The sequence below is a fragment of the Salmo salar genome, chromosome 21, assembly GCF_965601325.2.
Source record: "Salmo salar chromosome 21, fSalSal1, whole genome shotgun sequence".
Lineage (NCBI taxonomy): Eukaryota > Metazoa > Chordata > Actinopteri > Salmoniformes > Salmonidae > Salmo > Salmo salar.
Genome location: NC_138311.1, coordinates 18,066,924 through 18,082,640, shown reverse-complemented (window position 1 = coordinate 18,082,640; position 15,717 = coordinate 18,066,924). Strand labels below are relative to the sequence as shown.

At 44.4% G+C, this 15,717-nt stretch overlaps 1 protein-coding gene across 1 annotated transcript; it reads left to right on the top strand.

The window, feature by feature from the left end:
• The first annotated feature begins 2,001 nt into the window (after window positions 1–2,001).
• On the top strand, window positions 2,002–13,501 carry LOC106581751 (acetylcholine receptor subunit alpha). Its single transcript, XM_014164015.3, has 9 exons — window positions 2,002–2,255; window positions 3,256–3,398; window positions 7,971–8,015; window positions 8,313–8,422; window positions 8,827–9,022; window positions 9,227–9,464; window positions 11,517–11,740; window positions 12,673–12,912; window positions 13,005–13,501. The coding sequence occupies exons 1-9, from the start codon at window positions 2,210–2,212 to the stop codon at window positions 13,134–13,136; spliced, it is 1,374 nt and encodes a 457-aa protein (XP_014019490.1). The 5' UTR covers window positions 2,002–2,209; the 3' UTR covers window positions 13,137–13,501.
• Window positions 13,502–15,717: the final 2,216 nt, after the last annotated feature.

Genomic DNA, 15,717 nt, shown 5'->3' with positions numbered 1-15,717 from the left:
CAGATTGTTGACAGCTAAAGTAGTAGCATGCTGATTTCTGAATGTGGAAATGTGCTATATTTCTGCTATACGCCATATTGTAGGAATTGGGGGACAGTGTTTAAGCTGCATAGGCCTACACTGAATAGAAGTGCATCACCAAATACCAATATCCCATACTAAACAGCCAATCCATCCCTTCCCCCACCCATCATACCCAGAAAACAAAATGTATATGAAACAATTGATCTACTGTAAAATACCTTTACAACATCAAAGAGCTCTTAGAAGAGCTTTAATTGAAATTCATGTTAAGTGATTATAAATCTAATTTTATCTTCTGAACATAAACAATACACGTAACACTAGACTGCTATTTTTTGGGGAGAAATATTATGTACAAATATCCCAGTAACACACAATCATCTCTGCCATGTAAAGTGTAATCTACATAATCTGTCAGGGCACAGAAACATGCAGCGGGAGATGCTCAATGCTCTGCCATCCCCAGCAGATGTTCCATAGACACCACATTATTATTCAGATTCAGGTTAAGAGAGCATTTTAATCACATGTAGAATAGAGAGTAAAATAGGTCTGACTGAGAGAGATTCCCGCAGGGCTATAGAATGGCTGACTCCTGCTGAAAGAAAGAACTGTCTCTCAACTGCAACGGCAGGACGACACGTTCCCACTGCCTGACCTTGATGAGCTTGAATGAGCAGATTCAATGGGTTTCTCCAGGGTCACATGGGTTGGGTCCAGGCAGGAGGCACTTAGGCACTGTAGTATTCAGGTGGTCTATGATTGGTATGGGGAGAGAAGTGGAGGGGGTTAAGAGACAGATCTCTCTTAATTCAGACATAGCCAAAATTGCAATTTCCCCCTAAATAAGATGAATGAGGCGGCTGGTTGAGTGACTGGCTGATTGAACGGGTTGAGGCTGTAGGGAAATTGAGTTGCCTGGTCCCATCAATGCCTTGGTGGGGGCAGGTGTACAGGGATGGGGTGTTTCGGTTTCATGCCTGGCCATCTGGAAACTCATTGCAGTGGCTAGATGGGGTAGATGTTGTGGATATTTTGCAGTCCAACTGTCACGGTTGGCGTATGAACGAGACCAAGGCACAGCGTGCGTATCGTTCCACATCTTTATTTATATGTGAAACTATGCAATACACACAATAAAAATTTTGTTTTTTTAAATACAAAATTACAAATTAATTTCAAAAAATTACAACAAAAAAAAACCTGTGACGACTAGGTACAACATGCATTAACTCAACATAATCTCCCACAAACACTAGTGGGAAAAACAACAACTTAAATATGATCCCCAATTAGCGACAACGATGACCAGCTGCCTCTAATTGGGAATCATACGAAAACCCCAACCTAGAAAAAAAGAACCTAGAAAACAACATAGAAAATTTAAACTAGACAAAAAACCCAACATATAAAAAATAACCTAGAACACAACATAGAAAATTTAAACTAGACAAAAACCCCAACATAGAAATAAGAAACTTGAAACAAACATAGAAATAAATACACTAGACAAAACCCCACAGTCACGCCCTGACCTACTCTACCATAGAAAAATACAAGCTCTCTATGGTCAGGACGTGACACCAACATTATCCTAAGAGGGAGACACACCATCTCCATTAGGGGTAAGATCATCCAAGAGGGCAACATTGGTGGCAGTTTGATTACTGTATTTGACATGTAATCAACTACTAATATAGGATTCCCAAATAATGATTATGGAAATGACATCTTAATGTAACACAAGTTAACCAATGGGAACAGTATAACATTTCCCATTCAAAAGTTCAGGAGTAGCCAAATAGTAGATATATCACAACAAATTCGTTAGTTTTGTAAAGCAGCCATAGGCTGTTACTGTCTTTCAATATGGGAAGTATATTGCACTGTGAGATATTTTAGTGCTAGATTAGCCAGGCATGTAGCGCTTGTAACATGTGAGGGATGACAAAGAATGTGACCCTCTCAAATGACAGCTATTGGTGGTGGCTCAGAACATATGGTGTCAGGGAACAACAATACTGTTCCCCATTACAGTACTTGAAGCAGCAAGTCAGTGTTGCAATTATTTTGACCTAATTTTAAAGTGGACAGAAATAATGTTGTTACCTAACTAGCCGCTTACCCTCTATTCGAAGACTCAGGACATTGGATACCCCAGAGTTTAAGGGAAACGAACACAAGAATGAATCGTCTACTTTTGGTTTGTCATCTCTTTATCATTCTAGCAGGTAAGCCGTATTCTAAACATGTGACTGATAAAATTATTTTTCCATTTCTGTTCTTCTGTCGGTTATAACTTACCTTCTCCAGGATATTTTAGGTGATAGTCTATCCTAAACCAATATTTGCATATTTTACAAATCTAGCCCATTAATCATGAGATATCAACATCATTTGATAATTTCACATTGATTCTTGGTAATGCTTTATCCATTTGTTAACTATAAGACTTCAAATCTTAAATGAGGTATATTCTAGCTAAGCTAGTGCCTGTTGGAAATGTTGGAATTTTTTTGTAAGCATCCAGCATTAGGCTCTCTTGATTGACAGGGGTGTGTGCACTTAGTTTTTTGACCTCCATCTATTTGTGCTTGACTTAATGAGTCAATTGTTTCATATAGCATATTATATTTCCAGACAATTTTACTGTTTTCAATGTCTCAAAACGTCATTCATGCTTTCATAGTATGTTCTTGCACAAACCAGGCTTGGTTTCAAGGTCAAGCGGAAAATGAAATGGGATACCGCTCTGGCATGGGTCAAATATGTAACGTAAATAGCAGATGTCGAGTCTGAAACACTATCGGTATTGACTGAGCTCTCATCTCTATCACCTCCAGCATCCCACGATGATAGTATACCACTGGTATATAACAGTGTATGAAATAAGTAGTTAGTCAGGAAGGAAGGAAGGAAGGAAGGAAGGAAGGAAGGAAGGAAGGAAGGAAGGAAGGAAGGAAGGCAGGCAGGAAGGAAGGAAGGAAGGAAGGAATGAAGGAAGGCAGGCCGGCAGGCAGCCAGGAAGGAATGAAGGAAGGGAACTAAGGAAGGGAGGGAGGGAGGAATGGAGGGAGGGGAGGAAGATGGGAAGCCACTTAGTACATTTAATACTACTGTATTTGCACATACATTAACCACTACTTATCAGTCTGCTGGTGCTGTAAACCCACAATCTCTCAATCTCTGCCATGTGAGCCACACAACAAGCTGTCTCTGTGTTTCTTGTAGGCTCTGCCTGGAGCTCTGATGATGAAACCCGTCTGGTGAAAACCCTGTTCACTGGCTACAACAAGGTGGTGCGTCCTGTCGCTCACTTCAAGGACCCAGTGGTGGTTACAGTTGGTCTGCAGCTCATTCAACTCATCAGTGTGGTAAGAAAAACGTCACACCATCCCATATCAACCAATATTTATCATGCAATTCACATCACTGTCAACACTATGTAGCTGACTGTAACTTCTGTCAGTCGAAGACTTGGTTCTATTTGCCTTACTTATTTTGACTATGGGGGCATTTGAGCCAGCATTGCTTTGTGCTTAGGTATAGTACAGTTGTCATTTTCTCAAGCTAACGAGGGATCAGTTACGTCAGGTGGCAAAAATGCTGGAGGTTGAAATAGCTAAGGAGTTGAACAAGTTAGATGTTGCAGTGCTGTTAAGGGAACAGTGGAGTGAGTTATTGCCACAAGTTCTGGTGGATAGCAGTCAGGGGGAAGAATATTTGTTGGAAATAGTGAGGCTAGAACAGGAAATGGCAGTTGACTGAAGGGCTGCATACAGGGGAGGAAGTTTGTCTTGCCAGTCAGTGAAACGGTCTTGTCACTAAACCAGGTTCCCCCAGTGATCAGAGTGATAAGCTAGTCTCCCCAAGTGATCAGGTTTGGGTAAGCCAAATGAAAAGGCAGTTGTCTCAGGGGGCGGAGTCTTTCCAGGAGGGTTTTGAGGTATCGTTTGTGAAGCTAATCGGGATCAGAAGGGTGCTGATGGCAAACCAGAGAGGGAGGATGATGATGTGTGTGGGGACGTAGAGGAAACATTATTTGCCAAAATAGACTGTGGCTCCCAGTAAATGGTTCTTCCTAGTGAGGAAGTTGATTATTGTGTCTCTAGCTGAGACCTTCTGAGTAGAGATATGTGATATAGTGTACCCTCTGCAATTTGAGGATGAGGTTAATTCAGGTGTCAATTTAGGACAATGTTCTATGTTGAGTTGATGGACAATGAACAACTAGGTTCTCCTTGTGGACTGAGTAATTATTTGGTTCCCCCAAGTGATCTGTTGGATTCAGAGGTTGACAGTGACTCTTTGTTTCCATTAGCTGATGCGTTCTTTCCCAGAGTAGAGGAGGTTGTGTCACATCTGCTCCTGCAACGCCCTCTACTGCTCATCCTGTGTCTCCTTGACCTGCCGCCACTCCCCCAGTACTCTCTCCCTCTCTCTCTCTCTGTGTGTGTGTGTGTGTGTCTGTGTGTGTGTGTGTGTGTGTGTGTGTGTGTGTGTGTGTGTGTGTGTGTGTGTGTGTGTGTGTGTGTGTGTGTGTGTGTGTGTGTGTGTGTGTGTGTGTGTGTGTGTGTGTGTGTGTGGGTGGGTGGAGACAGGTGTGCTGGAGTCAGAGCAGATCCCCACCAGCTGCAACCTGTTCCATAATCACGACCTCTAAAAATACTCAGCCCTGCCACTTCCACGCTGCCAGATCGTAATCTCTGCTCAGTCAGTCTACGTTTCTAGCCGTTTGTTACTAGTCAGATCCTGTTATTCTGTTTTCCTTGCCTAATGCTGTTTTCCTCTCCGCTACAGTTTTGCCAGCTCTGACTCTGGTCTCTGTCTCCAGTCCCACGTCTCATCATGCTGCTACTCTGTCCTGGATTCCCCACTCTATTACTCCCTTTGATTCACCTCCGGACCTGCTTACCCTGTCTCAACCCCTCTCGCTCCAGCCTCAGCCTCTGCACCTGGTTTCCAGCAACCTGCCCAAGCTTCCCCTGACCTGCACTCCATCTTCCCCCTGTGTGTGAATAAATACCTTGGTTACTTCATCCCAGTCTCCTCATCTGAGTCTGCTCTTGGGTTCCCCTGTTCCTCTCCGCGTAACAGTACAAGCTGACCAAAGAGATAAACCCAGCGGACTCTGCTACTCTCCACCAAACTCTCGTCAGCCAAGGCACCCTGCTCAAGCAACATGACCAAGCCCTGAAGACCCTTCTGGAGCACATCAATGAGTTTTCACAGAGCCTGTCTGACCGACAGGGCCGACCCTTGTTCCAACTCCAGAGCGTTACGCTGGCAACCTCGGAGCTTGCAGAGCCTTTTTGGTACAATGTTCACTAGTATTTGAGCAACAGCCCTACTCTTATGCTAGCGAATGGGCCAAGATTTCCTTTCTGATTGGCTGCCTCCGTGGAGCAGCGCTTTCCTGGGCCACGGCGGTGTGGGTTTGACAGTTCCCCATCTGCTTCTTCTACTCCAGATTCACGGAGGAGATGAAGAAAATCTTCGACCACCCGGTCTGCAATAAGGATGCTGCTAAATGACTCCTGTCCCTCTGTTAAGGCCCCCATAGTGTTGCTGAGATGGCATCTGAGTTTCGCACCCTCGCAGGCAGAGAGTGGCTGGAATGAGGAGGCACTTCAGGGAGCATTCCGGAACGCGCTCACTGAGACCTCTGCTTCAGTGCGTTGTCCTCCTTCTCCGACTGCATCCCATCCCCAGGCTCGTCCAGATCCTGAACCCATGCAGCTCTGCCGGGCCCATCTCTCTCCAGAGAAGAGACAATGACGAATCGGAGCTAGGCGCTAGGCGCTGCCTATACTGTGGCAAGGTTAGTCACTTTGTCTCCACTTGTTCCCTGTGTCCAGCAAAAGAGGGAGCTCGGCAGTAGTGGGGGATATAGTGTTAGCCAAATCGCCTGCCCATCTTCCCCCAGACCCCTGCTTGAAGGCAACCTTGTGTGGCAGAGCCAGGCTTTTCCTTTGTCTGCTCTCATCGATTCGGGCGCCGACGAGAACTTCCTGGACCGAGATTTCGTTACCCAGTTGGGCCTGGATACTGTCCCACTCGATTCACCCCTTGATACTAACACTCTCAATGGACAGCTCCTTGTCCATGTCTGTGAGAGAACCGTCCTTGGCATCCTGCGTCTCTCTCTGGAAATCACCAGAAAAATATACGTTTCCACACAATCGACTGTCCTTACTCTCCCCTGGTTCTGGGTCATTCATAGTTAAAGCTACACAACCCACAGATTGACTGGACCGCTGGAAAGGTAACCACTTGGAGTTAATTTTGTCACTCTAATTCTTTACATTCTGCTCTTACCCCTGCCTTGTCTGTGCCCCAGTTCATTCCAGAACCTCCGGACCTGTCATCAGTTCCTCCTGAGTATCACGATCTAACTCCTGTGTTCAGCAAGCACCACGCCCTGTCACTGCCGCCTCATCGGCCGTACGACTGCACCATTGACCTCCAGCCTGGAGCTCCTCTCCCCAGTAGCCAGTTGTTTAACCTCTCTCGTCCCGAGCAAGAGGCTATGGAGAGGTACCTCCAGGATTCTCTGGCTGCCCGCTCTGACTCTGGTCCCTGTCTCCAGTCCCACGTCTAGTCATCCTGCTACTCTGTCCTGGATTCCCCACTCTACTACTCCCTTGGATTCCCTTTCGGACCTGCTTACCCTGTCTCAACACCTCTCGCCTCAGCCTCCACACCTGGTTTCCAGCAACCCGCCCAAGCTTCCCCTGACCTGCACTCCATCTTCCACCTGTTTCAATAAATACCTTGGTTACTTCATCCCAGTCTCCTCGTCTGAGTCTGCTCTTGGGTTCCCCTGTACCTCTCTTCGTAACAGATTGTGGTGCCTCTGCCGGCTGACCATGGGGTTGTTTGTCAGGGGTCGATGTTACTGACACTTTCGTTTACTAAGCTGTGGGAGAGAGGAGATTCTTCCCATTCACGTTGTGAATTTAGTGAGGATCCGGTCTGAGATTTGCAGGGTGATATGGCTGTGTCTTGTAATGAGAATCAGGAACTTGAAGAAGTGAGTTTGGTGGAAAAGCTAGATCTACCGGTTTTGTCACTTCCTGTTAAAGAGCAGTTGAAAGTTCCTGCAGCATGTAGGCCTAGTGTCTCAGGTTAAATTGTAGGAATGTGAGGAGGCTAACGGTTCCCCTCCAGCATGGGAGCAAAGAGGTGTTGGGGAACGTGAATGGTGTTCCTAGTGAGTTTGCTGAAGTTGTGGTCAATGTTCACTTGTCCCTGGTGGTGGGTGCTCTAAGTCTCATATCAGATGGAGCTCGGTGCTTGTGATCATGGGCCTAGGGAATGGAACTGGTCTCTCTGTTTAGATCTATAGGGGTTACAGGTTGTCCCTTGGTTTGGTCAAGTCAGACTTTTGGCAGGAAGAAATTAGCTGAGTGCAGACAAGTGAATTTGATGGTTTTGGTTCGTCTGGTTTTCTAGAATGGCATTATCTCAGGGGTAAGGTTTTCTGGAGCCAAGTTTCATAGTTTTGCAGCTCTGGTGTTTATAGTGTACATAGTTTGGTCTCTTCAGTTAAATACGTTTTATTGAAAAGAGGGTGGGAAAGTATACAAGTTTAGGAAAATTCAGGAAAATAGATAATAGTGACTGTGAGGTTTTTTCTTTACTTTTCTTGATGGGGGAGGTGTTATGCAGTAGGTAGTTTAGTGCTAACACACAGTTAGGCACACTCTACCAGGAGGCACTTTATTTGGTCACCATCTGAAACTGACCAAGATGTCAAGAAGGAGAGGTCTCCTGTGTACATGCATTGCATATGCTGATTTATCACTTAGATGCACATCTTAAATCAGGTTACAGACTAGTTAACTAGGCCTAAGACCCCTAGACTTAGCGAGTGCAACAATATCTGTAGGCTAATTATTGGTTTCGTAACAGTAGAAACTAAAATCAATTCCCTTTCTCTACAGGATGAGGTCAACCAGATTGTCAACAGCAATGTTCGACTGAAACAGGTTTGTTACTGCCGTTTCCTGTATCTACATTGCAATATACAGTAAATATTTTGTAAGAATAATTACAAGGAAAATCTAAGTATGGGTAATTATCATAAATTTCACCATAATTCTGAAGATAGTGTAAAATCCTTATAAGCCGTTGAATTATGTTCATTTTCACTAAACTGTAATGAAACATTCTCTGAACAAATCCCCATTGAAATGATCCCTCTCCGAATCAGACTTCAAGTCAGGAACTTCAAAATAATCTATCTGATATTTTCTGTTCATGCTCTTTGTACTGTCATTTTCCAGCAATGGAAGGATGTGAACTTGCAATGGAATCCTGAGGATTATGGTGGAATCAAAAAGATAAGAGTGCCTTCCACTGACATTTGGCGTCCTGACCTTGTTCTCTATAACAAGTAAGAATCAGGCCATATTTGCATCAAATGTCTTTCTTTTTACCATTCTCTCACTGATACTTTCCTTGATAAAAGGCCACCAGACAGACCGACTGTGTATGATTATGTTTTCAAACCACATTACTTTTCCCTCTCTTTTCCCTCTGTGCCGAGTGGGTGAGAGCTCAGATTGCATCAGGCTAAATCTGGCTTCTATATCACAGGTTCCACCCACACCATATGCTGTGTCTGACACACTGCTGTTTCTCCCTGACAACCAGCTCCTATGCCACAGCAACCTGTACCAGTCTCAGCTCTGGTTGGTTGGCCTGCGATGGCAGGGCCATGCCAAGCCCCAGGCAGTGATGCCCCTCTGCGTTAACATTATTTCCTGTGTTGATGCCTGTGTTTGTGTGTGCCCACAGTGCTGACGGTGACTTTGCCATCGTTCACGAGACCAAAGTGCTGCTGGAGCACACTGGCATGATCACGTGGAACCCCCCTGCCATCTTCAAGAGTTACTGTGAGATCATCGTGCTGCACTTCCCCTTCGACCTGCAGAACTGCAGCATGAAGCTTGGTACCTGGACCTATGATGGCAACTTGGTTGTCGTCAATCCCGTAATAATCACCCTTTTGACATTTTTCTCGATTGATCCCCTGTGTAACTCCTGTGTTACCCATACACATACAGTCCATTACTGATTTAACACATGATTCTAAAAGCATTACATAATACCACCAGTCCTGAAAAATACCAATTAGGTTGATCCCTTCCTGGTTCTGTTGCGTCTTCATGACATCTTTATTACCCGTCTCCACCAGGACAGTGACCGTCCTGACCTGAGTAACTTCATGGAGAGTGGAGAGTGGGTGATGAAGGATTACCGCAGCTGGAAACACTGGGTGTACTATGCCTGCTGCCCAGACACGCCCTACCTGGACATCACCTACCACTTCCTGATGCTGCGGCTGCCCCTCTACTTCATCGTCAACGTCATCATCCCCTGTATGCTCTTCTCCTTTCTCACTGGCCTCGTCTTCTATCTGCCCACTGACTCTGGTTAGTATAACATCCCTTCAATCATTTCAGTTCTAAATCCCTTCTATTGGTTGAAGATCAACTGAAATATATTTTGTCTCCCAATTTACGCATCATAGCTTCAAAGTTAATAGCTTATGTAGTGGTTGTGTAGAACTGTACCTGCATTGGCTGGTACCTACAGCTACATGCTTGTCCTTCTACAGATGTAGGATCTTAATCTAACCACTCTTTTGTTACTAAGAATTTTCCTGCACCACAGGAAATGCAGATGAGCCTCGTGATTTACATAAATTCACTGAAAACCTGGACTAACACGCTGTTATATTAACAGTACTGCACTTATCATGTAGCTTTCTTTTGTCCAGCTAATAGCCTAACCACCAATCAAGCAACATTATGAACTAAACATTCAAATCCTGTTGCTGCAGGATTATTTTGCTACGACAATACTGGTCAAATTAAGATCCTACACTTGTATCTGTCTCTGGGCCTCAGAAGTTACGGGTAGCTACATTAGCTGTACCAGTGCTGTGTCTCAGCTAGCATTTGGCCCTGTTGCCAGTGTGGAGGCCTACCTCATTACCCAGAGACCTTGTGTGCTGGCATGTCTGTGAACAGACCTTTCCTTTAATGTATAATGCATCACTGGCTGCCTAGCTCTGATATGGCTGCTGCTACAGTATGATGCTATGGAGGAGCTGTGGTGTCAAATGGAAGTATTTCAGATTCACCGATTTCACTGAACTGCAACACTAAGTTAACAAACAACACATAGTTCACATTCTAGAATCTGTGTGAATGAGGTCTGGGTGTGAATGTGCTCAACTGAAAATAACACATACTTGAAATTCTATTGTCTGTGTGCCTGTGTGTATGTTTGCTTACGTGAGGTTGTTTGTGTATAGGCCTATGTGTATGGAAAGCTAAATGGGACAAAATAAATCACAAATTCCTTTGCTCTATCTTGCTTTTTGCTGTGGTAGGGCAATATTGTTCAAGCACCAATTCACAGAGCCTCAGCTTTGAGTTCTTTTTATAAGCAGAATTCCTGCCCAAGTTTCAAGTTTTAATGTCAAAAGTACAGTGAAATGCCTTTCTTGACAGCTCTAAACCCAACAATGCAGTAATCAATATCAATGTAGCACTAAAAAGAACATAACGTAGAACAAAAACACATAATAAGAATACCAAGAGAAAGTAATAAGCTGTGTACAGGGTCAGTTCCAATACCATATTTACAATGTGCAGGGATACTGGAGTGATGGAGGTAGATATGTATAGGGGTAAGGTGACTAGGCAGCATGATCTTTCAGCCCTCCGTTTAGTGGAGGGCTGAAAGGGAGGTCGGAAGAGCTCAATTGGATCAGAGGCTACTTCTCCCTGTGGTCAGAATGAGTTGGTGTCCTAAAGGGTGTGATGGCACTGACTGCCAGAGGAACAATGTCACTGTAACCCTCTAACATTATGACCCTCCTGTGTCTCTCTGAGTCAGTGTTGATTCATCACTGTGAATTATGGCACTGTGTGTCTCTCTCTCTCGCTATCAGTCTTTTTCTCTCTGATCAATTATCACAATGATCACTTTAAACCCTCTTGTAATTAATTAAGAGATTGGGGACCAACCAGAGTGGGGATGAGGTGAAGGCAAGTCTTGAGACCAAATTACCATCAAACCAGCTCACTTTGACGAGATATTGATTGATTTGTTTAATTCAATTGTTAAGGGTGTCACAGCTGAGTTGAGCTGGAGCATTGGTATAACTGTAATATTTGTTTAAGCCCAGTTATTAACTGCTCTCACAGTGTTTAACGTTGAATCCATTGTTATGAATCTCAGTGGCCTCCCTACGAGCACATGTTCAGTCTCTGTCACGAGCCTCGCTTTTCCACTGAACTGCTCAAATCTGTCTGCGTGCCGTAGGACTGACAGATTATGAAATGTATGACGTGTGATAACGGCAGATCATTTGCATGATTGCAAACTTCAATTGCGCCTTTCTCCACAGATGAATTCTTCAGTATGCGTCTGCTTTTTGTTGACCTGGTTGTTGTGACCGTGTTTGTCCTCAGGTGAGAAGATGACTCTGAGTATCTCTGTCCTGCTGTCTCTGACTGTGTTCCTGCTGGTCATCGTGGAGCTCATCCCCTCCACCTCCAGTGCTGTGCCGCTCATCGGGAAGTACATGCTCTTCACAATGGTCTTCGTCATTGCCTCCATTATCATCACTGTCATTGTCATCAACACCCACCACCGCTCCCCCAGCACTCACACCATGTCCCCCTGGGTTCGCAAGGTGGGCAAAGCTGGCACATTTCTACCAATGATTTTCTTTTTTTTTAATCTAAAAATAATTTAGTTAAGAACTTTTTATAGCATAGTGCTTTACTTACAGGGCTCCCAAGTGGTGTAGCGGTCTAAGGCACTGCATCTCAGTGCAAGAGGCGTCACTACAGTCCCTGGTTTGAATCCAGGCTGTATCACATCCAGCTGTGATTGGGAGTCCCATAGGGTGGCGCACAATTGTCCCAGCATTGTCCGGGTTAGGCCGTCATTGTAAATAAGAATTTGTTCTTAACTGACTTGCCTAGTTAAATAAAGGTTAAATAAAAAAATACTTGGATTGTAAATGACATGGCATAGGATGACTTGTGCACTCTGGTTTGTGAATGTTGTGAGTGTGTGACAGTTTAGAAATGTATGTATTTTTTATATGTATTAACAAATTGTTCATGAAATAACATGACAGATAGTGCGGTATCAGTGGAGAACAGCTCATAATAATAGCCGGAACGGCGCACATGGAATGGCATCAAACACCTGGAAACCATGTGTTTAGTGTATTTGATACCATTCCACTGATTCCACTCCAGTCATTACCACGAGCCCATTCTCCCCAATTAAGGTGCCACCACCCTCCTGTGAGTGATTTAAAGTCTACTTAATAGTAGAGGTCTCAACATTCTTTTTGCCCCTGTTAATGTCTTGCCCAGTACTGCCATCTAGCGACAGAATATAGATGATTGCACTTGTTTACTATATTACTGCTTTTTAAGCCTACCTTTGTGATTCAGGAGCTAGAAAGTATCTGAATTCATATGTTCATCAATTAGCCTTGTATCTCTTTGTATGCATTTTACCAGTCTATTTATTATTACCTGTTGTATTCGGCGCATGCGACTAATAACATTTGATTAATTCATTCCTTTCATATTTTTTGCTTCCTAGATTTTCATTGACACAATTCCCAACCTCATGTTCTTCTCAACAATGAAGCGTCCCGCAAAGGAGAGACTGGATAAAAACATCTATGGTGCTGACTTTGACATCTCAGACATCTCAGGCAAGCCCACCCCTACTGCAGTCACCTACCAGTCCCCCATGACCAAGAACCCAGATGTACGCAGTGCTATTGAGGGGGTTAAATACATTGCTGAGACCATGAAATCTGATGAGGAGTCCAACAGTGTAAGACTATGGAATTCATCGCCGTCCTTCTCACAGTTTTTTCCTTAAAGGTCTCAGTTTGAGTGTTTCTAAATGCTTTCCTCTTTTCCCAGGCTGCTGAAGAGTGGAAGTTTGTAGCCATGGTGCTGGATCACATTCTGCTGTGTGTGTTCATGGCGGTGTGTATCATTGGCACCCTAGGAGTGTTCGCAGGCCGTCTCATTGAGCTGAGCATGACACCTTAGAGGTCTGCGGGGTGTCCTGAGTAGGTCCAGATGTTTTTATTGACCTTATGACCTGACCAGGTAACACGCTGGCCCCTAGTGACTCTTGGCCCTATGACCTTAAAGTCACATATTGCTGTATGAGGACTGTGTTTTTGACCCTCATACATTCATTATTATTGGGTGGTTTGCAATTACTTCAGATCGCTGGGTGCATGCATGTTTATCCATATTTTCACTCGTGTATTATAGAACAGTTGATCAACATTGACCATTCTAATCAAGTTTTTGTAATCAGAATATTTGTTGTCTTTACTCAATGTTTTGTTATATATTTTCATTCATCTTTAATACAGTATTTAAATAAAATTGATAGGCCTACTTGACACTGGTTGTCTATTTTCCATGTCTTTTTTTAACCAGGTAGGCCAGTTGAGAACAAGTTCTCATTTACAACCGCAACCTGGCCAAGATAAAGCAAAGCAGTGCGACACAAACAACAACAGAGTTACACATGGAATAAACAAACGTACAGTCAACAACACAATAGAAAAAAATCTATATACAGTCTGTGCAAATGAAGCAAGATTAGGGAGGTAAGGCAATAAATAGGCCGTAGTGGCAAAGTAATTACAATTTAGCAATTAAACACTGGAGTGATAGATGAATGTGCAAGTAGAGATACTGGGGTGCAAAGGAGCAAAAAAATAAAATAAATAACAATACGGGGATGAGGTAGTTGGATGGACTATTTACAGATGGGCTGTGTACAGGTGCAGTGATCTGTAAGCTGCTCTGACAGCTGGTGCTTAAAGCTAGTGAGGGAGATACGAGTCTCCAGCTTCAGTGATTTTTGCAATTCGTTCCAGTCATTGGCAGCAGAGAACTGGAAGGAAAGGCGGCCAAAGAGGAATAGGCTTTGGGGGTGACCAGTGAAATATACCTGCTGGAGCGCGTGCTACGGGTGGGTGCTGCTACGGTGACCAGTGAGCTGAGATAAGGTAGGGCTTTACCTAGCAAAGACTTATAGATGACCTGGAGCCAATGGGTTTGGCGACGAATATGAAGCGAGGGCCAGCCAACGAGAGCATAGAGGTCGCAGTGGTGGGTAGTATATAGGGCTTTGGTGACAAAACAGGTGGCACTGTGATAGACTGCATCAAATTTGCTGAGTAGAGTGTTGGAGGCTATTTTATAAATGACATCGCTGAAGTCAAGGATCGGTAGGATAGTCAGTTTTACGAGGGTATGTTTGGCAGCATGAGTGAAGGAGGCTTTGTTGCAAAATAGGAAGCCGATTCTAGATTTAATTTTGGATTGGAGATGCTTAATGTGAGTCTGGAAGGAGAGTTTACAGTCTAACCAGACACCAAGGTATTTGTAATTGTCCACATATTCTAAGTCAGAACTGTCCAGAGTAGTGATGCTGGATGGGCGGGCACGTACGAGCAGCGATCGGTTGAAGAGCATGCATTTAGTTTTACTTGCATTTAAGAGCAATTGGAGGCCACGGAAGGAGAGTTGTATGGCATTGAAGCTCGTCTGGAGGTTAGTTAACACAGTGTCCAAAGAAGGGCCGGAAGTATACGGAATTGTGTCGTCTGCGTAGATGTGGATCAGAGAATCACCAGCAGCAAGAGCGACATCGTTGATATATACAGAGAAAAGAGTCGGCCCGAGAATTGAACCCTCTGGCACCCCCGTAGAGACTGCCAGAGGTCTGGACAACAGGCCCTCCGATTTGACACACTGAACTCTATCTGATAAGTAGTTGGTGAACCAGGCGAGGCAGTCATTTGAGAAACCAAGGCTGTTGAGTCTGCCGATAAGAATGTGGTGATTGACAGAGTCAAAAGCCTTGGCCAGGTAGATGAATACGGCTGCACAGTATTGTCTTTTATTGATGGCGGTTATATTGTTTAGGACCTTGAGCGTGGCTGAGGTGCACCCATGACCAGCTCGGAAACCAGATTGCATAGCGGAGAAGGTACGGTGGGATTCGAAATGGTCGGTAATCTGTTTGTTAACTTGGCTTTCGAAGACCTTAGAAAGGCAGGGTAGGATAGATATAGGTCTGTAACAGTTTGGGTCTAGAGTGTCTCCCCCTTTGAAGAGGGGGATGACCGCGGCTGCTTTCCAATCTTTGGGAATCTCAGATGATATGAAAGAGAGGTTGAACAGGCTAGTAATAGGGGTTGCAACAATTTCGGCAGATAATTTTAGAAAGAGAGGGTCCAGATTGTCTAGCCCAGCTGATTTGTAGGGGTCCAGATTTTGCAACTCTTTCAGAACATCAGCTATCTGGATTTTGGGTGAAGTAGAAATGGGGGAGGTTTGGGCAAGTTGCTGTGGGGGGTGCAGGGCTGTTGACCGGGGTAGGGGTAGCCAGGTGGAAAGCATGGCCAGCCGTAGAAAAATGCTTTTTGAAATTCTTATTTTTCGTGGATTTATCGGTGGTGACAGTGTTTCCTAGCCTCAGTGCAGTGGGCAGCTGGGAGGAGGTGCTCTTATTCTCCATGGACTTTACAGTGTCCCAGAACTTTTTGGAGTTTGTGCTACAGGATGCAAATTTCTGTTTGAAAAAGCTAGCCTTTGCTTTCCT

Excerpts from the sequence above, each read along its gene's own strand:
- LOC106581751 (XM_014164015.3), top strand. The coding sequence starts at position 2,210 with ATGAATCGTCTACTTTTGGTTTGTCATCTCTTTATCATTCTAGCAG. Across the intron at positions 9,023-9,226 it reads ACTTGGTTGTCGTCAATCCC|GACAGTGACCGTCCTGACCT; the intron begins GTAATAATCACC and ends CGTCTCCACCAG. Across the intron at positions 11,741-12,672 it reads TGTCCCCCTGGGTTCGCAAG|ATTTTCATTGACACAATTCC; the intron begins GTGGGCAAAGCT and ends TTTGCTTCCTAG.